Source organism: Ambystoma mexicanum, chromosome 2q, assembly GCF_040938575.1.
Source record: "Ambystoma mexicanum isolate Mex_15411 chromosome 2q, UKY_AmexF1_1, whole genome shotgun sequence".
In the NCBI taxonomy this organism is placed as follows: domain Eukaryota; kingdom Metazoa; phylum Chordata; class Amphibia; order Caudata; family Ambystomatidae; genus Ambystoma; species Ambystoma mexicanum.
In genome coordinates, this window is record NC_090924.1 from 843,437,056 (window position 1) to 843,463,916 (window position 26,861).

General features: G+C 43.1%; 1 protein-coding gene across 11 annotated transcripts in view; it reads left to right on the forward strand.

Annotated features, from left to right (window-relative positions):
• The window catches only part of ARHGAP12 (Rho GTPase activating protein 12), a 697,283-nt gene that overhangs the window by 352,542 nt on the left and 317,880 nt on the right, over positions 1-26,861 (forward strand). For all 11 annotated transcript variants that reach the window (XM_069648062.1, XM_069648064.1, XM_069648067.1 and 8 more), the window contains one exon: positions 20,988-21,092. In XM_069648062.1, coding sequence (XP_069504163.1) covers positions 20,988-21,092 — 105 coding nt within the window. The remainder of the gene's footprint in view (positions 1-20,987; positions 21,093-26,861) is intronic.

A 26,861-nucleotide genomic window follows, 5' to 3' on the forward strand; every position in this document is an offset into this window, starting at 1 on the left:
GGTTAGAATTTCCCTCGGAATGGAGTTCCATAGATTCGCGGCTAAGCAGGAGAATGCTGAGCCGCCCAGTTTCTTTCTTCTGGTACCATTTGGGTTCAAGACGGATGTCTTTGCAGGATCTCAGGGTTCTAGCTGGTTTGTACATGGAGAATTTCTTTTGGATAAAGTCTGCTCCCTGGCCGTCTATTGATCTGTTTCTCATGCACAGGGCTTTGAAGGAGATTCTCTTTTAGAACGGGAGCTAATGTAGCATCCTGAGCGCTAGTGTGATTTGATCTCTTCTGCTGAGTTTGAGGAGGAACATGACTGCCGTGCTTGGGATTTCTTGTAATTTTCTCATTGGGTGTTCGCATTCCGAGGTATATGCTGTTAACATAATCAATCCTGGACATATTTGGGGCTATGATGGCCAGTGTTTTGTGCGTGAAGGAGAGGATTGGTAGGATCCTTTTTGTCGTTAGTAGGAGGAAGAAGCATTTCTGGATTATTGCCTTCACTTGGGGTTCAAGTGTTAACTCGTTGTCCGTGATGATTCCAAGTTTTATTTACAGTTTTGGATGGCGTCAGTTGGTTTCCCAGCTCTATTGGCCATGTTATGTGCTGGTCGTTCCCTCTGTCTTCTAGTGTAATCATGATTTCAGTTTTCAGGATTGATCTTGAGTTTGTGAATGTTCATCCATACGTAGAGCTCCTTGCGACACTCTCCTAGGGCTGCATTCTCTTCTTGTATGGCCCAGAATTTGAAGAGGATTTGTGTATCCTCTGCGTAGTTGTAGCATGTCGGTCTGTGCCTTTTGATGAGTAGTTGTTCGTGGACATGGGTCTCTAGTATTTTTGCCCATTAAGGGATGTTGGCGATTGGTCTGTAGTTTGAGTGGTGTTCCACATCGCCCGTTGTGTCCTTGAGTAGGTTTGATGTAGGCTGTTTTGAAAGCTCTTGGTACTTTCCCTGTTGAAAGGGACTCGTAAATCTAAATCCAAGGTGGTAATGGTTGGAGAGTTCAACTTGGGTTTTCACGACTCATCAGACTCCTTGGCTAAAACGACTATGATCGCATTTGAAAATCTTGTTTTCACTCAACATGTCTTGCAACCAACCCATTCCGGTGGTAGAATACTTGATTGGGTAGCATCACATGGAATTGAACCTGTTAGTGAAAACCATGTACATGGTCCAATCATGGTTTCATACATTTTGAAATACTGCTGATCTCTACCTTAAAGAAAGTTAAACAATCACAAGGGAAAGTGTTTTGTCACAACTTACGAAAACATACTCTGGGGCATTTACTCCTTTCTTTGCCCATATTTGAGTAACCTTTCTCAGTATAAGTCAGCAGCTGACTTATCGGCTGTATATAACAAGATGATGACCCAAGCTTTGAATAGCCTAGTTCATGAGAAGCTAAAACCAGAAAAGACCATTCCATCCAAAATCTGGTACTCATCAGAAATACAAAACCTGAAACTTAAAAAACTGTCTACTAATGACAAGTCTAACTACACCTGTGCGGCCAAGAGCACAAGGAGGCTATGTGTACTGCAAAAAAGTGCTTGTATGAGAATAGGATTAAGACTGTTGTGTCAGACACAAAGGAACTTTTTAAGATCTTAAGAGGTCGAAGACCCTTGCCCTATTAACGCCACAGTAGTGAAAGACACAGAATGGTGCACACAAATTGGAAATATGATGTCCAGTAAGTTCTCCATGATCAAGGGGAACATTAAATCCAAGCTAGCCAAATTGAATTCTGCACCCCATACTGTTCAGGTTGAGTACCAGCTTGCCCCACCTAAGCCTTTTAGTGTCTTAGAGGTGACTGAAGCAGAGCGCCGGGATTAATCACGATAAAACCCACTAGCTGTAGACGAGATATCTGCCCTGCTAAAGTAGTCCAACCTTGTGCCCAGTCGCTTACCCCTCTGATTACAAAATGTGTAAATGCATAGTTTAGAGAAATGTCAGTCCCTTTTAGATGTCAAGCAAGCATGTATCACTCCTCTTCTAAAGAAGCCCTCATTGGACCCATGTATGGTGGGAAATTATTGACCGATTACTAACTCTCCCTTTCTACTGAAGGTTTTGGACAAAATTGTGCATGGGCAGATCCAGGCATTCCTGAGTGCACACAGCATAATAGGCCATAAGCAATCAGTATTTCGGAGTGCGCATAGCACTGAGTCCACCCTGCTGGACCTTAAGACCAACATTCTACAACTTATGGAAAAAGGTAAACATCATTGTTGATGTTCCTTGAGCAAACACCAGCGTTTGACTTAGATCAATCTGTCTTATCCAACAGACTGCTACAGAGGGCGTCTGTTTCTAATGAAGCAGTCAGCTGGGTGCTCTCGTTTCTGTCAGACTGGACCTGCAAGGTCTTCCGTGAGGCTGCCATGTCAGAAGGTGTTGCTTTGAATTGTGAAGTGCTACAAGGCGCGTGTCTATCTCCTACCCTTTTCAATATCTTTATGCTCACTCTGTTTGATGAACTGGATGCTGAAGGTACCTGTTATGCCAACTATGCTGACGATACTCGGTGCCTCTTTCCACTCTAACGATTACATTAAAGACTCTGAGGCCATCAATGCCGCGTGTAATCAAATACACCTGTGGATGTGTACAGAGGAGCAGGGTTTCACTGACGGTCACCTGTCTCGCTCCAACTTCCTCGAACTTCAGTTGAACAGTAATTCTTATAGGCAATATTCGTCATCATTGACGTCTAATTCTACAAAACTCGACATGCAATATAATTGATTAGGAAAGGTAACTTAAGTATAGGTGCTATATCTGTATATGATAATAGAGCATGCGGATTGGATAATTCTTAGGGGTGGGCGTCTACGCCCTTCCCACTACATCACAGGTGATTGACGTCACTACAAGTATGACATCCTATTGGTTCTACTTTCTATAGGACTCCAGATAACTGTCCTTTGTGATTGGGCAGGTTACACCCCTAGACATAAATCCCCATTTTAATTAGTAGCATGCAGCATGGACACCCATGTACCTGGTGTCCCAAGTTTCACCCTGCCTCCCTTCCATCAATCAGTATCTTAGGGCTATGTGTCAATTAGTTGGCTGGGTATGGCCTCAAAACTGTAGCCTCTTATAAGGAAAAGTTATGGCATCCTCGGGTCCTGGATGACATCAGGTGGTGGTACCTCTTCGCGTCTGGCTGGTCACATGTCTGTTCACTGTGAATCTGCTTCAGTTTCCAGCTTTTAGTGTATTTAATTCTATTTCGGCCTCGCCACCTGCATGGGCCTTCCCTTATCTTGACCTTCATGGGGCAGGCTGGTATGCTGTGAAGTTTGAGTCTTGTTAGCTGACGCTCTCTTCCCTTTCTCTGGTTGACCTCGATTTCCCCGGCATGAGCCGCTCTTTGTTGAGTTTCGATTCCGCTCCTTCTCTTGACTCTGGCTGGGTTCTGAAACTCGGCCTGTCAGGCCCCTGGCAATCTGTGTACATTTCTGCTTTTACAAAATGGAGTCGTACTTGTATAATGTGCCTTATTGAGGTAGATATATGGCTGGCGCTTACCGCTCTAATCTTCTACTAAGAATTGCAAGCAGTATCGATATCTTTAGCTTCTTGTGTTCCAAGCCAATTTACACACGTTTAACTGGTTGGTTGCTTCCATTTTGTCTCGTAGCAACGTTCCCTCACGTTTTAACATCGTCTCTTTCCTGCGTCCATTACATATATTTTCACAACTGCTCGCATTGGCGTGCTATCTTCGATATTCATTTTTGTTCATTTGTGAGTCTGTTCAGGCTCTTATGTCATTTCCACTGGCCTTCCATTAGGGCTCTTTGGGTCTCTTCATGGACCGTCTGTAGGTACTCTTCATTTCGTCTCAGCGGCTGGTACGTCTGGCTGATAGGGTACCGTGCTGCCCAGGGTTGTCTGGTTATGGGCGCTTCAACAGGTATGGATCTTCTGATGTATACTGGGCAGAATCCCAGTGCAGCTCTTTGTTGGTTCATTTGCTCCTCATACAACACATACCTCCTCTACAGATGTTGCTTAATGGCCTAGCCTTGAACAACTCCAAAACAGAGATCATAATCTTGGGCACTGGTTCCAAGTTGTGCCACTTTGATGAAGCCTATTCTTCTCTCCAAATTGCTGACTGTCTTCTCCCTACTCTCAAGAAGGTGAAAACCCAGGGAGTTAAAATTGATCAGGAGCTCTCAATGAGGGCCCATATCAGCTGCTTAGTGTCAAATTAATCGTATTGCATCAAACTTCTGGCACAAATCAGACCATATCTTGATGCATCCAGCTGTTCCACTTTAGTCAGGGCTATCATTGGGAGCCGCTTGGACTATTATGCCAGTATCCTACTTGGCGGTGGGAAAACAGAAATAAACCGCCTGCAAGTTGTTCAGAACAACGCAGTGAGGGTTGTAGTAGGCCTGCATAAAACTGATGTGTTGGCAGCGCAAAAATCTCTACACTGGCTTTCTATAGCAAAGAGTCATGCTTTGTACCCTATGCATTGCACACGCCTGCTTACATGGTAAGAGCCCGTCTTACTTGATATAGAACAGCTCATATGGCTACCGGACAGACGTAGCTTTAGATCCAACAACACTGGTCTACTCCATATACCTAAGGGAAAATTGTCACAAGTAAAAGATGGATGTTTTCCAATCTCGACCCAACGTCTATGGAACGCTCTTCCATCTGACCTGAGGCTGTGTCCTAGTCTCTCCAGTTTCAAATGCAACCTGAAAACGTTCCTATTTGAATGAAAGTGAACTCTACCTGGCTGTACTTGCCCCTGGTTTCTCACTCTTGATGGTTTTTTGCTTTGTCTTTTTTAGGTTTGTCTCCTGCCTTAGGGCTTATTTTTACAGCGCTTTAGAAAATAAGCAAAATAAATTGATTGTGGAGGTTTAGGTAGTATTCTGCTAGTGTGTCCTGTGCAAGGATAGAATTGTAGATGTCGGGAGGGCAGGGGGTCCATCTGAGAACCTGCCTTGTTGTTCTTTTTCAACAAACTTAGTAGTTTCTCTCAACATCTGTTGGAAGCAGAACATTTTGTTAGCCGGTCCTGTGGTTGGTGGTAGCTGGTGGGTTGTCTGGTCGATTGGTCTGCTTTGTATGATTCGGTGTATGCTGGTGATTTTGTTCTTAAAATGGTCTGCAAGATCTTCTCATAATTTATGGGACTGTCATTGCGTTGTTGCATCCCAGTGGGTTTCTCATCTCGTTTACAATGTTGAATAATTCTTTTTGAGGGTTGGTGGTTTTTTCGCTTTGCTCGTTATATTACTACTTTTTTACTTTTAGAATTTGTGATTAGTATGCTTGTATTTGTAGCAGATTTTATAATTTTTTCTTGGTCGCGTTTATTCCTCCATTCTTGTTCTAGTTTTCTGTTAATTCTTCATCACTTTTAGGTGGGGTGTGTACCATTTTGCCACTGCTTTCTTTCTTAATGGGACAACACGCTTTTCCGGGCAGATGGCATTTATTGTTTCTGCAATCCATTTCTGGATTAGGTTTGCTTTTTCATCTGTCTGTTGCATTCAATGAGGTGGTTGCTGGCTTCGAGATTTCTATTCGCTCGAACTTGATGGTTCTCCAGTTTCTTTTCCAAATGGGTGGATATTTTCTGGGTTTTGTAGGTGGCTTTTGTGCTCTAGCACCTTGAAGCATCTTTTGTGCTAGATGGAATTACAATAATAGATCTTAGACCAAATACCTGGACAGTCTCAAAGAATATGGCAAAGTACTACTTTATTATCATTTTAATAAAGCAGGGTCATCTGGCAGACATTGGACTGATGTTTGCACACTCGCAGAGTAACTGGATTACATGGAGGTCTTATACCCCAATATACGTCATCTATGATGTCATTCTAAGTGACAAAATAGAAAACCTAACAAAGGGAGGCATTGGTTAAGGGAATATATCTACTTGTATTCTTCATTGGCTACCCCTTGCCTGTAGGGCACGCCTGGAACTATCTTTAAATGCATACAGTACTGATTATGATGGACAAAACCTCAGGGTATTGGCTCTTGCAATGTTGTATGTTAGGTGTCCCCCAACCCCACTACTTGGTTGACAATTGACTTTCGTTCCGTAGCAGCACATACGTGAAACAAAAGTTAGATGATGGTCTAATTGGGAGAATGGGGAGTAATCTGATTGGATTCAATCACCCGTCATCAGCCGGCCATTAGCCCCACTGGGGGGCCTGTCCCACCATTTTTGGGGGCCCTCTCCCCCCTCACCCCAAATGGGTGGCGGGGGCACCTCATGCAGGCCTCCCTGGGCCTCCTACAAACAGCTGCGTGAGATACACCCCCCCTCCATTTGGGGTGGGGGGAGAGGGCCCCCAAAAATGGTGGGGCAGGCCCCCCAGTGGGTGGGGCAGTAAGGTTTGGGCACCCCGGCGCCAAACTGGCACACCAATTTGCCCGTCTGCACCAAGGCAAGTTTCGTAAACAAAAACAAAAAATGGAAAAGGTACACTACACTTTAGGGCGGGCTGAGGGGCACCCTAAACCGCCAGGTAATTTTCTAATGTAATGGGGGGTGACCCTCTACCCCCCCCAGACCAAATGCAGGGGGGGCATCTCATTCAGCCCTCCCTGGGGGCAGATGCCCCTTCCTAGGAGCAGATGTCTGCCCCCAGGGAGGGCTACAAGGGGTGTCCCCATTTCCCCTTGGGGTGAGGGGGAGAGGGCCACCCCCCATTTCTGTAAAATATATACCTGGTGGCTAGTGCCCCCCCATCCCACCCAAAATTCCCTTTCTCTTATTTTCATTTTTTGTTTGTTTTGTTTTGCCCCCTTCCCTGGGGGCAGATGATCAGCCATCTGCCCCCGGGGGGGGGGGGGGCGCCTAACCTGCAGGCCCCATCCTTTTGGGGGCCTGCACACTAATTCCTGGTAGCCCTCCCCCCGCACCTCCATTTGGATGGGGGGGGCACCTCATGTACTCCTGCCTGGGGCCATAAATCTGCCCCAGGGAGGGCTACAAGGTGTGCCCCCCCCTTTCACTTGGTGCAGGAGGGGGAGGGCCACCACCATTTCATGTGGGAAAAAAATCCCAGGCCCCCCACCACCACCCCCATCCCCGTTCTATTTTTTTTTCTTTTTTTTCTTTTTGCCCCCCTTCCCTGGGGGAAGATCACCCATCTGCCACCAGGGTTTGCACAAATGTGCCCCCATGCTTAGGGGGTCGGGGGGGGTAAGAGGGCTGCTTACTTGAAGCAGCCCCCCTGCCCCTCCACGTCACAAACGTTTCCATGGTGGTCCAGTGGGTTGCTGGTCACGGATCAAGCACTCTGCGCTGATCCGGGACCAGCAATGCGTCATATACGTGGTGTCCTTGGAAAGGGGAGAACCTCCCCTTTCCAAGGACACCACTTTATCCTATATCCCTGTGGCCTAGTGGGCCCCAGGGCCCCAAACCCTCTCCCACCTCCCCCTGCCCTCGCCTTTTTTTTCTTTTTTTTCTTTTTCACCCCTGGGGGCAGTGATCATCTGCCCCAAAGGTCTCCAGCACTCTGGCCCCATACTTTGGGGCCACGGGGGAAGGGGGCCGCTTACCTAGTAAGCAGCCCCCCATCCCCCTGCGTCACAAACGGATCTCTATTAATCCTGTGACATTGCTGCTCTCGGATTGGGCGCCCCGTGCCCGATTCGTGAGCAGAAATGCCACACAATGGGTATCGTTAGAAAGGGGAGAATCTCCCCTTTCCAACAATACCCGCCTCGAAATACAGCCGGAGATCGAGGCTGACAAAGAAGGGCACTCACCTTCTTTCTTCACTGCAGCAGCCGAAAATGGCTGCTGCAGTGATTTTACTTTCAGTTTCACGCCGACGTGCTTTACGCACGCCGACGTGAAATTGAAGGTAATCCAGCCCCCTGGCAGTGACGGGGGACCTCCCCCTCACATAGCCCGGGGGTTGGATTACAGTTTTGAGCGATCTCTGCTTTGCAGGGATCGCTCAAAACAAGGTGCCAAAACGGACGAGCTATCTCTTCCTTGGCACTGCACATGCACTTCCAAGGACGAGATATCTCGTCCTTGGCACTTAAGGGGTTAAAGCTCCAATGAATAGTCTTTGTTTTCGACTTCTGAGTCACGTGTGAGTGGACCACGAATTTGTCAATTTCAGCCTTTCATTTATTGCTATTTGATTTAATTATGCAAGGTGCTGTTGCTCCTCTTGGTCTCTAGATACTCACTCTCATCTCATGTGAACTTTATATAATTTTAATTGACCAGCAGTTTGGCTCTCACAGATGTTTTCGTTTTCCTTCATCTAAGAAGAATGTCTCCTGTTCAGAGTTTATCCATGTGCTCCCTTTGTGCTCTGTACTTATCCTTTAAAAATGGAATCTTCGCTCTGGGTCAATCTCAACTCCTCGTCGGGTCTGCTAACGGGGCTGTCTTTTCATACCTTCTGATTCTTACAGCTTTGTTTTGTTTCTGAGATATTGATATTGGTATTTTTATTCATATCGCGCTCATACACAAGTGTTTCAGAGCGTGACGAGGCAAGGGAGTGGGAACAAGGGAGAACAAAAACCACGATCTTACTTGGCCCAGTGACATTGAGAATGTACAAGTGCAGGGGAGAGGAAAGGGGGAAAGTGCAGGGGAAGAAGTGGAAAGTGCAAAGCAAAGGAATAAAAAACATTGGCAGTGCAAGTGACAAGTGCTAGGCTTAAGGCACAGACTGTGTGTCTACCGCAGCATTGCACAAAAATTGCCACAAAGCAGTGCAGATCACACAGGAAGGCATGCGAGGGAAATAGGATTTTTGGGGTGTCCCTAAGGCCACACATCAAGACTCCTCTAGGAAGGTAAAAGGCAGGAAAGAATAGTTAAAAATAAATATAAATCCCATGCTCCAGATTAGCAGGATGGGACATTGGAGCATAGTTGGCAAACTTAATTCTGTTACGTATGTTGACCCCCTTCAGCCAGTTGATCCTCTCAAACTACATAAGGTTAGTATATTAGCGTGCCCTTCAATGAAAACACTCCTTCCTAATGGGACTGTCTTACCATATCCCTCATACTCAAATCTAACTGTTCCATTATACTAAAGGATCTCACTGTTCCAGTTTGAAACCTGCAGTGAATTAAACTCTTGTTATAACCAGTGAATGGGAAATGCAAATACACCTCTACGCTACATGCAGAGATATATCCAGGAGTAGTTGGTCTTGGGAACTGCAATCTGCCATTCAAAGTAGTTTACATTTGTTCTGTTTGCTCAGTTTCACATTCATGGTTGTAATGGAGATTGTTAGGAAAGATGAACATTTTTACTTTTTTTGCATTGCTTTGGCTGCTGACCTTACTTTGGAGGAAATTCAATTCACTTGTCTGTCTAGTTCACTCTAATTGGGAAAACGGATTGGTCAGTACTGAGGTAGTCTCTTTTCATGTATTGTTACATTTGCACACATCCCCTTACAGTGAATTGCGTTAGGATACTTTGTATCCTTATACTTTTATATAATGAAATGTGTCTAAGACAAGCTGATGGCAGCTGCGATATTTGTAATGTTTTTGTGACATTTTGTTTGTGCACTTTTGCATTTACTGCAAATGGCTACTAGATGTGGCTATCACCCCAAGACGGCTGTGCCGCAAGGTGTTTCGCTTTTTCTTTGGCTATATTATTCTTTGGCCTTCTGCCTGCCATCCTCAGGTTAGGAAATGCCTTATTTTGGAAATCTTTCCCTGGGAAAGCTGCGACTTTCATGTGCTTGGGGGCATTGCATGAATGCCAGAGAAGGGGGCTGGGGCGGTCTAGTCCCCATTGATTGTGGTGCTTGAAAGTCTGTTGCTGGGTAGATGTGATGACCAGTGATTATTTAAGATTGTTTAGCCACTGACTGTTGGACTGGTGCAGATACTTTAGATTGGTGGGCTTGGACTTACTACCAGTCTGAATCGTGGATAAAAGGAAGACTCCTGCGATTGTTTGGCATATCATTGTTGGAACCAAGACTACTATGAAGACCACCTGAAGGCTACTCGTACAGCTGACTAGCATCTACTCCAGCGTTGTCCAAGTGAAGCCCTGCTTCCTCTGTCCTGATCACAGCAACACTTTCATGGGTGCTTCGACCCCTGGACTGGTGTGAACAACCAGTCTTGACCCCTCCCCGAGGATCTGTCTTTTCTGAGCCTTCAGAAGTGTCCTTGGATCAACCACTGGACTGACCCGCTCTCCGGGGCTTTACTTGCTGTTGCTGTTTGAAGCAAAGCCATGGAACTTTGCAGATCTTCAGCTTGTGCCACAAGTTGCCTGCTCCCTAATTTTTAGCCATGTCAGTCCAGGGAAAGCTGTGCTCAGTCTGCTCCGTTGTTCGCCGCCAAAAGAGCGCCTGTTACCGCCTAACCGTGGTGACTCCCGTTGCAACACTTCTTCAATCCCGTGAGGCACTTTCCTTGTTTGGGTCTTCTTCTGGAAGCTGCCTGGAACTGATTTCATGTGCACTGAATGACCGAAAGTAAATTCAGAGATCAAACGTGACCGCTGCACCCGTGACCCTCGGCAATCCTCGACTGAAAGAAAATTGTTCCCAGAGGATTCTGAAACACTTTGAACAATCGAGTCAGGAGGGTAAGTTAACATAACTGTTTGTCCCCCTCACCCCGTCCTCCATAGAGTTAGAGTGGGTGCAAAAGTCCTGTCCCTAAATCACTCTTACCTGGCCTTTGGTGGTGGATCCTGGGTAAAGGGGCTTTCCATATGCCTATCCTAGTGTGTTGGATTGAGTTGAGAACTTACCTAAACTTTACTTAACATTTATATAACTTTGTAACTCTCTATTAATCATCACCACTGGCATAACTATTCCTTTTAGAACTTACCTCTGTTTTGGAACTGCTGACCTTTGGGCACAAGGTCCCAAACTATCATACGGTTGGACTTTATAAGAAGTAGGGAAACTTTGCTGATTCTTAAGAGTTTTGTCTTTTTCACTGCATCGGACTACTCACCTGTGTTGGACTAGTAATTGAAACATATGCAGTTCTATTTCTCCTAAAGATGGATGTGTATATTGTGAAGGCATCATGAAGACAGACGCAGACAACAGACTTAAAGTTCAAAATAAAATACTTTATTAAATCAAATGTCAGGATGGTAGAAGGCCTAACTTTCCCTATGCTATGGTGGGATTTCCCTACCTGAATGAAACTAAGGAAAGTCTGAGTCAACGATTTCAACTTAAGTCTGTCTGTGTCCGAAACCTATACTTGCCCTCGCAACTAAAACTAAACAATGTGTAGGGATGTCAATAATAAATGAGTGTTTAACCCAAAGTTCTGAGCTTCTTGCAGCTGCCAGCAATCTTTCAGCTCACCTTCCCCAAGTGTAAGAAAGTTCCACAAAAAAGTCTCAAGATTATCTTTCTCCAGTTGTAATTGGTTATTTATAACGTGCTTAATACCCAGATGTTTCTAAGCACGGACTGGGGGATCGAACCTGTGTTGCTCTGCATAGTCTTGCTTCCAAGACGAGCGCGTTGCCCCGGGGCTATCCTCCCGAGACTGTTCAAGGCAATACAGTTCCAAACAATCCTCTGGGTTCCTGTCCCCAAGTTCCAAGCAACACAGTTCAAATCAAAAGATCTTGAGGCTCCTCTCTCAAGACAACACATGTAGTTTCTCAAGTCCCATAGTTCCCTTCCCCAAGACTTTATCTTCACCACTTACATTTGCTTCAGTCTTTTGAAAAGATTTCACACAGCTCCAGGTCTGCTTGACCCCTTTTTTTGGTTTGCCTTACCTGTTCATTTACAGTACTTTCATTGGTTTGTTTTGTTTGTCTTTGGTTTTCAGCATTCTGGGCTCAGTGGTCTAGGCGCAGTTGTCGGACCACACGGTCCACCCATCACAGGTTGCGCAACCAGGATCCCTGGGCTCTTCAGCCCACACAGGTACTTTGGCACTGGCTCCTGGGCATCAAATCACGTTCACTTAGTTCACTTAGTTCCTCTCTGTAGGCCTCTTGGCTTTGTGTTGTATTACACCCCCCTGGTTTCCCTTTGTCAGCCACTTGCCTCTGCATCACGTGTCACATGGCATTCATTCCTAAAAGTTAAATTTGGGGTATTTAGTTCCTGCCCCCCACACTTGCGTCCTTTGCTGTCATTCACTTTCACATGGGCACTTGGGCAGTTCTGTTAATTGCTTTGCCCATAAGGTGTTATTCCACTTTATATTCAATGTGTTTAGTTTCAAGGTTTCAATCAATTAGTTGTTCAATATATTCTGTATTCAATATGCCCTAATTTTGCTTAATTTTTAGTTTCCATTTAGTTTGGTATTCAATATGCATCTGTTACTTAATTTCTGGCACCGTTAATTATTTTCAGTCTAATAGGGGTGCCCCGATGTTCGAGCGCCCTCGCAGACACTCAGCGGCTACAGACATTTTCTCTCCGCGGTTCCCATGGTTTGCTCTGCACTTCTGAGTCTGGCAAGTCCACTGCTACAAGCCCAGCTCATCTGCCGGGTGCTTCCCTCTGCACGCTGGCAACCTGTATGCCGCTTCCCACAGAAGGCAGCTTTCCAACAGCTCCTGCTGCACGCTCAGTATTATGAAGACTCCCAGACTTGCAGCAATGACACGGCCCGGCCTCTCAGGGTACCGCAAGTCCTCTGGGATATATTCCGGCATCCTGGCTCCTTATACAGTCTTGCCACGGCTGCCTCCTTTTTCCAAGGATCTCCCCACTACAGGCCTCCCTGTTGCTCTCTTTGCTGTTCTCTTGTGTGCTCTCTCAATTGGGTCTGCCTGACTCTTGGAACACTTTGCAGGCATATTCTTCGTCCCGGTACTAGTGTTGAAATGGTGTAGCGTTCACTGCTCAGAGTCGCCTCTTCCTCATCTCAGAACTGTCAAGTGTTGTATGTGGGGAAATGAAGGGAACAGCTTTATAATAACCCAGAAAGGTTGGGGAGTGTTAGTCTGGTCCTCAACAGGAGAAGGGGGATACAATGTCTCGCCTGTGTGTACCTCACTCACTGAAACACTTGTGTACGAGCGCGATATAAATAAAATATCATTTCATTTAATCTCCAAGGACCCTCCCTCCAGGTGATGCTCGCTCCTCCACCCCAGGGACGGGATCCAAGAGCGATGGCCTGTCCCTGGCCACCTGAGAAGAGGATCCAGGGAGTTTAGAAGTGAGAATACCCTCAGGTTTCTCAAAATACATAGGTTGTGTAAGGTTTGTGTGACAATATTTCCCTTTGTGTTTTCTATCTGCTTAGTGTGTAAACTAAAAGCCTAAAATAAATTGTATAAACATACACTTCCTCTCTAACTGGAATTACTGTTATTTCTGTATGTGGACTCAGTGTAGCCTTAGACCACTCTTGCACCCTTTCTGAGACAAAACCTTGACCGCTGTGCTACCACATCTCGATTGGTTTTGACTGACCCATCATTGTCTTCTGTGTTCACCATAATAGGATGGTCTCTCAACATCCTACCACCAGGGCTGATTTTGGAAATCCATCTTTTACACTTAGGCTTCTCTTATTTTGTTTCGTCCTAACTTTAATGGGGAAACGTATCTGTTCTTAAGAGTATCACTATTGGGGAACTGTCTCACTTAGTACATTTCCTTGTATTTAAAAATAAAAAATGCACAAATCACCTTAAAGTGTGGTTCGGATACATTGTATTCTTGTAACCTTTTTGTTTTGTAACTGTGGTTATAAATGCAGTGTGTTCAGGATGGACTGGTCGCAGTGTATTTTTTTTTCTACCGGTCCTTTTACTTTTTATTCGTGCAATTTTGCAGACCCCAATTGAAGACGACCGTTGCAGCTGACCACCATCTCTTCCAGCCAAGTCCCTGTGAAGCCCCACCCCTCTGTCCTGATCTCAAGAAGGCCCTCGCCAGAGCTGTGATGCCTAAACTGGCAGGAGCAAACTGTACCAAACCCTGCTCGAGGATCCGTGCCTCTTGAGCCTTAGGAAGTGTCCCTGCACAGGTACACTGACCAGTCCTTTCCTGTACAACCATGCTGCATTCGTCGCCATTCCAAGTGCATACTTGGAACTTGAAGTATCTTCAACTTCGCTACAAGACCCTTGCTCCTGCATTTCCAGTATTCTAATCCTGACTCAAGCTGTGCAGGACCTGCTCCTTTGTTCAGCAAGCGAAGATTGCCCGTCTCAGCCTGTGTCTGATGCCTCCACTTGAATCCAGTCTTCTGCACTCCATGGAGCTCTCCTGAGTTCACCCGCTCTGCACGGGTCGTCTTTACGACACAAGTGTCATCAGTTGGATAGTGCCTGGAACCGCAACCGACAGAAATGAATCCCGCATTCGAAAGCAACCTCAATACCCGTGAAATCTGGCCTCTCAACCCAGACCAAGCACAGAAATACATGGCCCCAACCGATTCCGGAAGTGGTCTCTTATGGTATCTGGACTTCTTAAAGCGCAGCGGGGACCCAAAGGTATCATGGCGCTGAGAATTTATTTTTTAATTCAGAAAGTCAAGAGAAACAAACAAGAGACACAGTACCAGGTAAGACATGAGATGCCAATTTAGCTAGAAAAGGTGCGTCTTGAGTGCCCTTTGAAAGACCAGATCAACAGTAGCATGCAGGGACAAAAGAAGGTGTTTCAATAAGGTCGGAGCAATGACCAAGAAGGCCCACCCGCAAAAATAGCTCTGGAGAAATGGGGACAGTCAACCGCTGACTTGTGGAGCGTATATTCCGTGATGGAGAATACTTAACCAGTTTATGACACAAGTAGAGACCTCCAGAGCCATAATAGGCCCGATGGACAAGACAGAGCCTTAAATGGTATTCTTGCTGCAACTGGCAGCCTGGTCTCTTGGAAAACCGGAATAAGGAGGTGTGCGGGGGGTAAGTTAACATACCTGCGCCCTCTCTTCTCACCCCACCTTCCTCAATGGGGTTACATCAGTAACTTAGATCGGTGGCGATCTAGTCAAGGATCCCCTCCTGGGCCTACGCTAAAATAGTGGGATTGAGAGAGACACTTAACTGAACTTTTGGAACACTTAATAACATCCATTGGCATTAATCAAATCCAATAGTAAACTTACCTGAGTAGTATTTCTTGTGGAACTAGTGACCTTGGGGCAATAGGACCCATCCTATCTCAGGGTTGGACTTTTTAAGAGTTGGGGATCTAATTCTAGGTTTGCTCACAAGTGTTTTATATGTGCTTTGCTACATTGATTACTTACCTGTTTTTTACTGGTTTTGTATCATTTTGTTTCTCTTTCCAATGGTGGATGTATATATGTTTGATAGTAGTTGTGTGACAATACTTACCTAACGGTTTCATTGCTTAGTGTTTATTTTAAAGGCCTAGTAATCATTGTACTATCGTAGTGGAATTATTGGAGTGCTCTGTCATTGTTGCCCTAGACCACTCGCACCCCTCCTGAGTAAAAGCCTTGGCGCTCTGCTACCTACCTTCATTGGGTTTGGCTAGACTGCAGTGTCTTTCCTATTCACTGTAATAGGTTGGCCTTCCAAAATCCACACCCAGGGTTGATTTTGGAAATCCACCATAAGAGATGTTTCTCTCTTCCCCTGCATTTTTTTTAGTGCTTTTAGTGCTGCTCTTCAACATGCTATAATAAATTAAGTTCAGTGGAAATGGAAATTGAATCCAAGCTTTCGTTGCATGCACAATAAAAAGTTACTTTTTAAAACATTTTATTTCCACGTCTACAAATGTGAAAAAGATCAATTCACTATCTCATTTTTCCATTTTAAATATAAAGCTTGTGTTCACTGAGCTGTCGGGTCATTTTGATTTATTTTGATAAAAACTGAATTTATATTCACAATATATGAATATGAAATCCAAACAAATAGGCTTGGTATTTCAAACCTGCATTGGTTACATTTTACTTTAAATCTCATGTAGTCCAGTATGTTAGCTGTCATGTGTGCAATCCCGCTGCATGTCTTTCTTGTGATGTAATAAAAATGCAGCAATTAAAGTCAAATGCATAAAGGGCTGATCCCGGTAATGATGAATTACTGTCTTTAAAATTATGCATCTACATTTTCAGTTGGAGATCCAAAGCCTGTGTAAATGAGCAGTACTCTATCAAAATGTTTCATTTTTTTTTTGCTAGTTGACATTCTCATGCACATAACTTCATCTATTGATTTGTTTTGTGACATCACTTTTCTTCCCTTTTCCCATCAAGTCATTCTGCACATGGTGCTCAATTCCTGAGCTCCTACTTTCGCTGCTTACCACCTGGAAAAATTCTCTCAGCCCTCGGTCTGCTGTCACCTTTGTAAACTCTGGTCCTGTTTCAACGGTTTCTGTATGTGTTGGCGTTGCATGCATGTTGCCTCCTATCATTTTCATTGGCATGTTACTGTAAATTGTGAGCGCAGCTGTCTGTATTTCTAATTAAACAGTAACCCAATGCCTTATTCAACATTCCCAGAAAAGGAAATGCCTAACACTTTCTATGATCTTAACTTCTAATGCAGATTACCTTTAATTGCACTAAAGTCTTAACATTTGTATGCCCTACATTTTCATTTAGCACCATGAAGGTGACCCATTTATTTACAATTATGCTGCTTACCGGTCTAATCATTTACTTGTAATCTATTGCATGCATTGATATGTACAGTAATACATGGGTATGTACATGCATTTTAGGTACTTCAATAAATGGATGCATACAGCTCAACCTTTGGATGCTAAGGAAGTTTTGTGAAATGCAAACCCACCTCCCCTCAAAATATAATCCCACACACTCTATTTAAATTCAGTTACCATTTTTAAACATACTGTTTTTAGATATGAAGAAACTTTACTATTCTTTTTAAGTAAGAATCAATTGGTTAATTCAAGGAACCATTAATACTGTTTTTTCCAGCATTGACAGAAGACCGAAGACACTAGTTTTGTATTAGTTTGGATTAGCCATTTGAAAGATGTATTCGTTGTAATTTGCCAGTGTGATAATCCTAGAATTTGCCATTTATTGAGATGCAGTACTGGGATTGGTATTTCTCTCTGCCACTATTATGGGCAGAATATTGTTGAGCAGAAATCCTGGTCAAGCTTTAGGTCTAGTAAACAAAAAGGATGCCATATCTCCAGAGAAACACAACGTCATTAGTGTACAGAAAAGTGGTTATGCTTCATTATTCTTAAGGGCACTTTTTCCTGAAGTGCAAAAGTAAAGCATGAATTCTTAGTACTTTAACAGAGCTTTATCAAATTTAAAAATCTCACAATTAAGCTGATGTTATGGTGCAGAGGGAGCCTTTACCATATTCTTTGCAATATCTGTCCCTTTTCTCAGCAGGGAATAATCCCATTTGTTCTTGAAATACAGGTTTTACTATCCACTCCCCATGATAAGACTGGACTAGGCAGTCTGCACATCACAGGATAAAGTTTCACACATGTAATGACAATATGTATATACTGCAGGAATAAGCCAAGTGCCTCGACATGTACTTCCTTCTTGTTGAAGGTCCTGTGTACTCTTAGAAGACAGATATCTGCCTATATTTTACTAATTTATTCCAGTCTCTAGAAGATAAATCTTGCTGCATTTCTGCACGCTGTTCAGATGCGTCTTGCCATGCATTCAACTGCTACGAGGACAGCTACATTGATCAGGTTTCTTGTCGACTTTCTGTGACATGGAAGTTGTATTCAACTACTATGAGTAAACCTACATACATTCTGTAAAATGGAAGTTGGAGAAGATTGTTTTTTCTTAGCTGTTTCTTGAATTATGCATATGAACACTTCACCTTTAAAATAAGAGGGTGTTTTACTTCAATTGGTTACATTCCGGGGCCATAAGGCATGCAACTATAGTTTTTGTGTATATACCGTATTTAAAAGGATTTCTTTTATCCCAGACGAAAGTAAGTATTTGACTGATACTTTGCACCCACCTGCACTCTTATATCCACGCATTCCTGGACTTCCCACCTTTTCTTCTAAAGTCCTACAATACATGCACCTCACATATAAGGTGGATGAGCATTCCATCAAGACACTTCAGGCTTTTATGTGCAAGTGATCTTGCTTTCATTGCCTCGCACACAATTAGAAATTGCTATGTTATATTCAAGTGTATTTGGCTTACCTCTTAAACTTACATAAATTGAGTGTTCTGTGCTGTTGCACTAGTGGTTAGTCCTAGTCTACCGCATCTTACTGTTATGGGGAAACAATGCAGTTAAGTAACAATTACCTGCACTTAACTTGCTCCTCTTTAATAGTCCAGTACTCTTCTGCAAAATCTCAAAGGCTCCTTCTGACCCCATATACAAATTAGGTTGTACATCTAGAATGTCCCACTCATCACTTTGTTCTTTTGCTCTGGATTTAAGTCTGTGTGTAATTCACACTCCCAAGGCAGGCATATTGTATTGATAAGGAAGCTATTTGTTTAAATTATATTAGAACACCAGCTAAGCAAGAGACTTTTTATAAATAACTTAATTACAAAATCTTAAATGGAAATACCATATCTAATGAATAACATAAAATTCAACTTAATCCCTAGTGTCATTCTGCACATTGTTAAACAAAATGTTGATGCAGCGCCTAAGTTTGATAAAATGAGAAATCCACAGAATGTTGTTCCCCTCCATATAATGTAGCCAGAGGTCATCACTACCCATGTGCAAACATTTGGGATCCCTAGGAGTGAGGCAGGAACACAGGAAATGTTTAACAGATTCAATTTCCTTGTAGCATAGTCTGCACTTTAGATCTTCCCTTGGGGTGCCTGCTCTAGGCCCCAGTGCCTCAAGGGCATGCACCACATTTAATTTTAATATAATCCAAGTGTAGATACAAGTTGGGGAAAAGAATTAAGCTAACTCACCAGGAAACTATAATTCCTTCTGCTGAACTGGCAAACGTATTTCTCATTGTGAGTCAATCACACATTGTTTTTCAAGTAGTCTTTCCTACTCGTAGAGCTCCTGCCAAACAACATTTGCAGAATTAGCAAGGGCTTGGGATCCTTGTTTAAAAAGGACTACATTTTTAACTGTCCGCCCCATGTTTCTTCAATGTAGATGGGGTATCCTGCATACAATTCTGCTAACAAGAAATTACGTTCCTCCTGGATGAGCAAAAGGGCTTTGTTTACAGCAGGTACAGCACCAGTGGTGATGGAACTTGCAGACATGTCTAAAGCTGTTAGAAAACAGTATGTCTACACTTCTATTGCTGTTATCAGGCTAGCCAGTCTACAGCTGATTTTTAAGCTGTCAATCTGTCTTCCAAACACTTGTTCTAGTCAAGACTCCTTCTTCGGTGGCTCTCTTCTGCAGTGGTCAGAGTGAGCGAGAGCGGTTGGGAGCGCTGCTCCTCTACTTTTTAAAATTAAGTTTTACAGCTCCTATACTTTTATTTTAAAAAGAAACCGTTCCGGAACGGTTTCGTTTTAAAATAACAGTGTAGGAAGAAGTTGACTTTCACTTTCAGTGCACTGCACTGAGCATTCCCCTAAACAGCAGGCAAATGTGTTTGGGGGCTTGTATTGTGTGTGGAGGGGGCAGGGCAATGGGGTTTGTGAGGAGCGGGACAGGCTAGCAGGGAAAATAGTTCCACTACTTCTTTTCTTACATTTCGACCACTGCTCTTCTGTCATATGTGCACTGCTTTTGAGTGCAAGAATCAATAGATATTCCCTGTCCTGGGAAGAATTATGATTTGACTCTACCCTATTTATAAATCTCTATATATTTAAATCTGAAATACGTTAAGGTAATGGCCATGATTTAGTTGAACAAAGTTAAAGACCATCCTTGTTTATGGAAAGTGTTTCTGCTAAAGCTGACTTCCGAAACTTAGGCTATAAAATCCTGATGCCAAATATGCTGCACTCGGAATTTCACTTTATGCTCTTGTGGGTGATATGAGGAGCAACAGCCTGAATGTTCTTATTGTTTTTGTATTCTGGATCTCTAATAATAGAAGAGCAAAGAAGGCTAAAATGAACTTTCTTGCCCATATGGATTATATGCTGCAAGGTGATGGTTGTTGCTCTTATGCCATCATATGGCAGAAGATTTCACTCATTCACAGGCATTCTGAAGGTTTTATTGTATTGAAAATTATTTAGGACAGTCTTTCATTATACAATTACATGTAAGGGCATTTAATGAGAAATGTACACCACCTGTTCATTTAGCTCACCGTTGAAATGTCTATTCTCCAACACTTTAGAACAGTTCTGCTGGGCTATCTGTCACACTGTGCATCCTTAGTCGCCAAATGGACAGACGTGTTTGCAGCCATACACTGCCCTAACTCCTTTGGTAGAACTTCATCTACACTGATTTGCGTACTTTTAATTGAATTGTCAATGTATTGACAGTACATTTTTAAAAGGAAAATATATACATATTCTAGGTGAAATTAAAGCATGTATCACGTGTTAGCAGACCTTTTTCTTTTTGCCTCAATTGGAACTAAACAAATTATAGGAGATTGACATACTAATAATAAGCACGATATTCAAAATGCAGATAAATAATTCAACTAATCGTTAGTAAAAACTAATAAAGTAACATTGTTTCACTTCCTTAGCACTTTTGCTTTGTCTCTATGAACTAAACAAATACATGGTGTAACTTAATTTCTGAACAGATCTAATCTGTATTTACTGATGTAAAAATGCCACAACAAATAGTACTGGCTTCAACAAAGTAAGATTACATTGGATCGGGAATTAAGTACAGTAATGCCCATATGATGGGTTTGTTGTAAACATTCAGAAACTGTTTGCACTTAAAATCTTTTTGTATCAGGTTTTAGATGGTTACATAACTTAATTATTTCATAAGTCCATGGCTCAGTTTACTAAATGATTATAGAGCGGTTTATTCAAATTGTGCAATTTGGGACAAGGGCCTTTTTTAGAAGTACATGATAAACATGGTGGTTTTCTTATTTTCAGAAGTTTGGTGCCAATCAGTCCAAACTGGAGTTCACGGTGGACCTAAAAGGTGCATCGATTGACTGGGCTTCAAAGGACAAATCCAGCAAAAAGAATGTTATTGAGGTAAGAATAAGTTTGAATTAGAAATTAGATTAAAAAAAACAAAAGTATACCGTTTACATGCACTGAGTTTGAAAATACTCATCTATGTCTAATAATCACTAACAAGTAGTATTGTGATTTAAGCTTATACTAATTTAAAATGTATAATACTTATCAATGTATTCAGTCAAGGGGTTTGTGTGCCTTCTGTGAGAAACCAAAGGGTGTCTGACCTACTAGTCCCCAGGCATCTCTTTCTCAGGTGGCCAGGGCACAGCCATCGCCTTTGGATATAGACCCTGAAGGTGGACCAGTGCGGGAGGATCACCTAGGTGAAGGGTCCTTGGGGAGTGGGGTCGGGACACCTGCTGGTATCACCCCACCCCCGTAACACCTACCAGGTAGGATATCTTGAGACTTCAACTCCCCCATCCTCCCTTTCCTGCACGCACACTTTCATATGGACAGTGCACTCTGGGGAAAGGCAGACTCGCACCCGAACATTACATTGAGCATGTCCCACTAATCGGGTCAGACAAAATCAGGCACTTGACATTAATCACATACATCTGATGCCCATTAGTTCTCCCCACACGGATAAAATGCAGAACATATAGACACACTCTGAGCTAGGTGGAACACGAGAAGGAGCAGGTTTTCGGCGGCAGAGGCAAACCCACTGGGGCAGAGCGACCGACGGATGAGAGAAAACGGTAAGGAAACCGAGGAGATCCCTTCAGGAGGTTGTTGCCCCCAAAGAGTCATGAAAGATAGGCAGAGAAGGTCAAATCCCAGATAAGACTGCATTGTCTTTCAAGGATGCCAGCGTCCCTGCTGGGTGAATGACAGTTGGGGATGCACGGCCAAGCCTGTGGTATTAACCTTGACTCGTGAATTAAAGTCACAAAGACAAGGGAAGGCACACAGGCGGTGAGTTAGCGAAGGACATGAAAGGCCGGTGTGTTTTAGGAAAAGATTGAAGTTGCAACAGTGTATCTCAGAATTGAAGGCTTTGCACGTGTGAGACGCAAAAGATAGACCTGTGGTGTACTTTAAATTACTGCTTACTGTGAAGTCAGTGATAGAGTAGCTGAGTGGTCTGGTGACAGGAAATAGCTCACTCGAAAATCTCAGCGAAATGTGATATCTTGTTATAAAGCAGCAAAGTGAATGAACTCTAAAATGCGTAATGGTTAAGATTAACAGCGGCAAAAGGGGAAGTGAAAAGGTGAATTCTTGAAGAGAAAGATTTCTTTGAACTTTTGTGCTTATAGTACTGAACTACCAAGACCAAGGGACACTTGGGCAAATAACATAAGAGTGTGAGCTGAAGAGGGGTCGAAGTGGTCCTGCGGAAGTCTATGGCACAAGACCCGCACATTCAAAAGTCTTCGACATGAGAAAAAGGTCTGAGCCCGGCTGAGGGAGATTAATGTGAACTGGAAGTGTGATAAGTTAGGGGAAGGGAACCCCTAACGAATGTGAATAAAGCTTGGGGAAGGGAACCCCTGCAAGTGCTGCGATTGTGAGGTCCGAGCCCGGCTGAGGCAGATCTGTGTTGAATAAGGTACTTGTTTATTGAGAGGTCTGAGCCTGATGGAGGGAGACTTACGTGAAATTATTTTGTTGAACTGTGAAATAACTTTTGTCAACAGGAATAAGTGACTTTAACGAGTAAGGCCAATGGGGCCCCGACCCATGTTTTGAACTGCCTTGGTTTTGAGAACCTGAGCCAGTGTCATCCTTTTTACGGGGGCTGCCTTACTCCATGCTGTCCAACGTGGGGAGGAGAGCTGACTCAGCCATCTTGATCCTTTGTTATAACACTGATTTTCCTTTGAATACATTTTCCCCATTACACACTTTTTGTAGAACAGATAGGGCTGCCATTAGGATTTGTTAGAATATGCCATTTTTGATTTGACAAAGACTTTATTAGGACTGTGTTTTCTTTATTATTTGATGGTAGAGACTACTCCTATCATAGCTGAAGTGCAAAACAGGAGTTTTCCAAACCCTGAAAATTGAATAAAGGGTTTGTAACTTGTACCTCTTGTGTCAGTGTCATACTTGTGATACCATGCCTCCCTTATACTCCTGAAGAGGTATGTGTTCAATCTGAAGGCTGCATGTTCTAATTCTAATGTAAGAACACTCCTTCTCGCATCTTTGCTTGTTCTTACTCATCTAAAGTTTGATCAGCAGTGGCCAATAGAATCCTGGATTGAATGTTGTAGACCAGGGTTACAGGATGATTACACTCTAGTTACTGCCATACATTTGTGAGCACAATAATGTTCTTTGTAATAATAATTTATTGTGTTTTAGTCCAAAATTTGAACTTTACACAAAACTTAATATTTCAAATTCCAGAATCCAAATTAAAATAAAATCAGTCAAAACATCTTTTTTCACAATCATACGGAAATACAGGAATAGATTGTAAGTCATCAAACAAGGACCAAATAAAATTAGATAGGATAGGGTATGTCTCTTAAATATTGAATGAAAAGATACGTGAGTGAGCAAGTACATAAATTAAAACAGTACCAGAAATGCAATATGAATCAATACCAGCTGTTAGAGAACAGTGGTTCTATACCAATGTTGTCAAATCAGTAACAGTAGGTTGAGTTGGTAACAGTAGATTTCTGACATCTGACCGCACTCTAAACAGGGGAAGTTGAGATTATATTGTGTAGGAGTTGAGACAATAATCCCAAAATGAGTCTCCAACAATGCCCCCATATCTGTGTACCAGTCTTCCCAGCAAACTCATGTATAATGGGCCCAATTTAGGGCAAGAGGTGAGCACATGTCTGGCAGTTTCCAGAATATCCGGTCTCTTACAAATCCAGCAAGACCTGTCACTTGAAGCTTGACCCTGATGTGAACCCGTAATGGCAAGGACCTGAAATTGATTAGTTTGCAACCTTAGCAGGAAATCCCTCACCGCTGGGTCGGGGCAGAGCAGCAAGTAAGGCTGTGTCCTCCTGTATTTATGAATTACATGGGCAACAACCTCATACCCTTTCAGCTTTTCAAGGTTGGAGTAATTTTCACACCAATCCCAGTGGTTTAATTTGCGAACAAATTATTTTTTCAGATGGATAAAAGGTTGCGTTTTCTTTGCGGTGTGAATCCAACCAATCTCTAAGAAGAGGGATTCATTGAGATTTTTAAAATTACCCTCCGCAGAACTTTCTCGGCATCATAATTGTTTCCCACTATCGCAAAAGGGCTTACATATCAGTGAGGTACATGATTTCAAATAGAAGCCCCCCGGGCACGCAAGGCCATACCTCTCAGAGTGGTTAGGCCTAGCTCGAGCCTCAGATATTGCATAGAACAAGATGGCCCCAAACCTAATACTGCCCACCAGTAATGGCCCTCTAAAATATTGAGCCAATTTAGGTCCTGGATAGCCATGGCTTCCAGGCCATAAAGCATGGCTGGAACAAAGCACTGTTGGTACAGCTTTACAATACCGGCCAGGCTGTACCCCGCATTCCCTCTTGCAAATTTGCAGGCTTGTAGCGTTTGGCTTTTTTTTGTTTTTGTTGCAATTATCCGATTATAATTGGAAGATGAATCGAATTCTAGGCCCAAGTAAGAGTAGGAATCAGCAAATTCTATCAGGCCCAATCTGGATTCAATTACCAAACGGGTAGGGCCCTTTCTACTGATCAACATTATATTTGTCTTCCTTAAGTTGATGGTAAGACCCAGCTCGGAAGAGTACAAAGAAAGTTCCTCCAGCGTGCTCTTGATGCCCGATAATGTTCTATCAAACAGTATCCGGTTTTCTGCGTACAGCATACCTACTATTGGGGTAGTCCCCTACTTGGAAGGACAGTTGGACTTTAATCACATATGTTGGAGTAAGTCAGAGATGTAGAGATTATATAGCGTAGGAGCCGCCATACATCCCTGCTTTACTCCCATGTTAATACTTATGGGTGTCGAGCCAATCTTTTTTGGATATCATTTAGATTAACGTGTGCTAGTTAGCTAATCATGTAGTCTTTAGACAGACAATTCATCCATCAGAGAATGTTACCGCCTAGAACAGTTTTCCAGTCTTGCATTGGGGACCTGATGGTTCAGCCAATTTGAAGCAGGAAGAAGCAGTTTCCAATTGTTTACAGTTATTTGAAGATGCCGCTATTTACTTGTCTTTTAGACCTATTACGTGAGCCAGTCCTGATGAAAACACTTTTGGGATGTAAAGTTGAAACTAGAGAGGGGGCCACTCTTCAGCGCCTCTTCAAGAGCTCATCATTGAAAACATAATGGAATTTAATAGTTGTCTCATCTAGTAGAATTATGGCTTAGAATTTCAGAGGATGATTCTAGTCAATTGCTTTCAAGTATCATTGTGAGTTTAGTACTCAAAGTATATATCACTCAGGGAAGCACACAGCACATTTGCGAGTGATGATTCATGTGAATGCGCTGGGCACTTTATGTATGTTTAAAAAATAATGCATAATTTTATTGTTTCATGATTAATTTCTTCGCCAACATGGCCCCTGGTAAAATCCATGTGATCTGATGCTGATTCAAAGACTCCAGCAGAGCAGTTTCTCCTAAGATTAAAGTCTCAAAATCAGAGGTCAGATTTTCAATGACAACTTTGTTCATCGCAGTGGCGATCTCACTCCAGAAGTTTCTCACTTTATGGCATTCCCATAGCATATGTTCCAATGACCCGTGAGTCAGACCACATCCCGAACAGCTGTCTGATGTCAGTTTCATTTCCTTCATCCTAACAGGGGTCCAAAACACTCTATTCAAGATCATGACTTGACAGGACCTTTCTCCTACATTCAGGTACATAGTTTTGATATTGGCACAAAGATCTCTCCACCTATCTGGTGTCATCTCTTCCGTCAGGCAACTAGAACAGACTTGCAGGATCCTTCCATTTCCTTTTGCAAAATTGTTCAGCAAATTATACATCTTGGATGCCGAATGATCACTTTCACCAATTTTCCTAACCGCAGACAAAAACTCTACCAATGATGGAATGTTCACAGCTCTCTTCAGTTTCCTTTACTCCCCAGAAGTACAAGCAGAAAGCTCATATTTAAGTTTCACTTCTCAAAACGTTTTCCATCTCGCTCCTAAGAAGATGTCCTCCACTCTTCTGATCCCAGCTGAGAACCATGCTGGCCAAAACAAGAATTTGTTTAACTTGATATCTGGGTTCATCCAAATAGAGGAAGTGTCATTTTTACCAGGGGTTAATTTTGCGGTTATCTCATATGACCTCCAAGTGGATCTGATGAAGTTTAATACAGAATGGCTTTCCTGCTCCGTTGTGGTAGTGGAGAGAAGAGCCCATGTTTCTAAGGGACCTGCGCCCTTAGCCTCTGCCTTGGCCCAGTCGTCATAAACCGGTAAGATAGCTCAGTGGGTTGAGCGCTCGCTGCTGCGATCTATGTGTGATTCGCAGGTTCGTATCCCAGCAAGGCCAACTCAGCCTTTCATCCTTCCGAGGTCGATAAATGAGTACCAACTTCGGTTGGGATGATAAATGTATGTAAATATGTTCTCTGTAAAGCGCTTTGGCTTAGGGTGCTATATAAATAACACATCATTATCATCGATACCTGACAGAAAAGGCATGACGTGACGTAGAGAGTATGCCAGATTATATTGTTCAAAGTTTGGAATATTCAACCCTCCACCGTCCCCTCGTAATTGCAATTTCCAAAGTTTTAATCTCTGAATTTTCTTATTCCATAAAAAGGTTTGTAACACATTATCCTCCCTCCTCCAAGCACG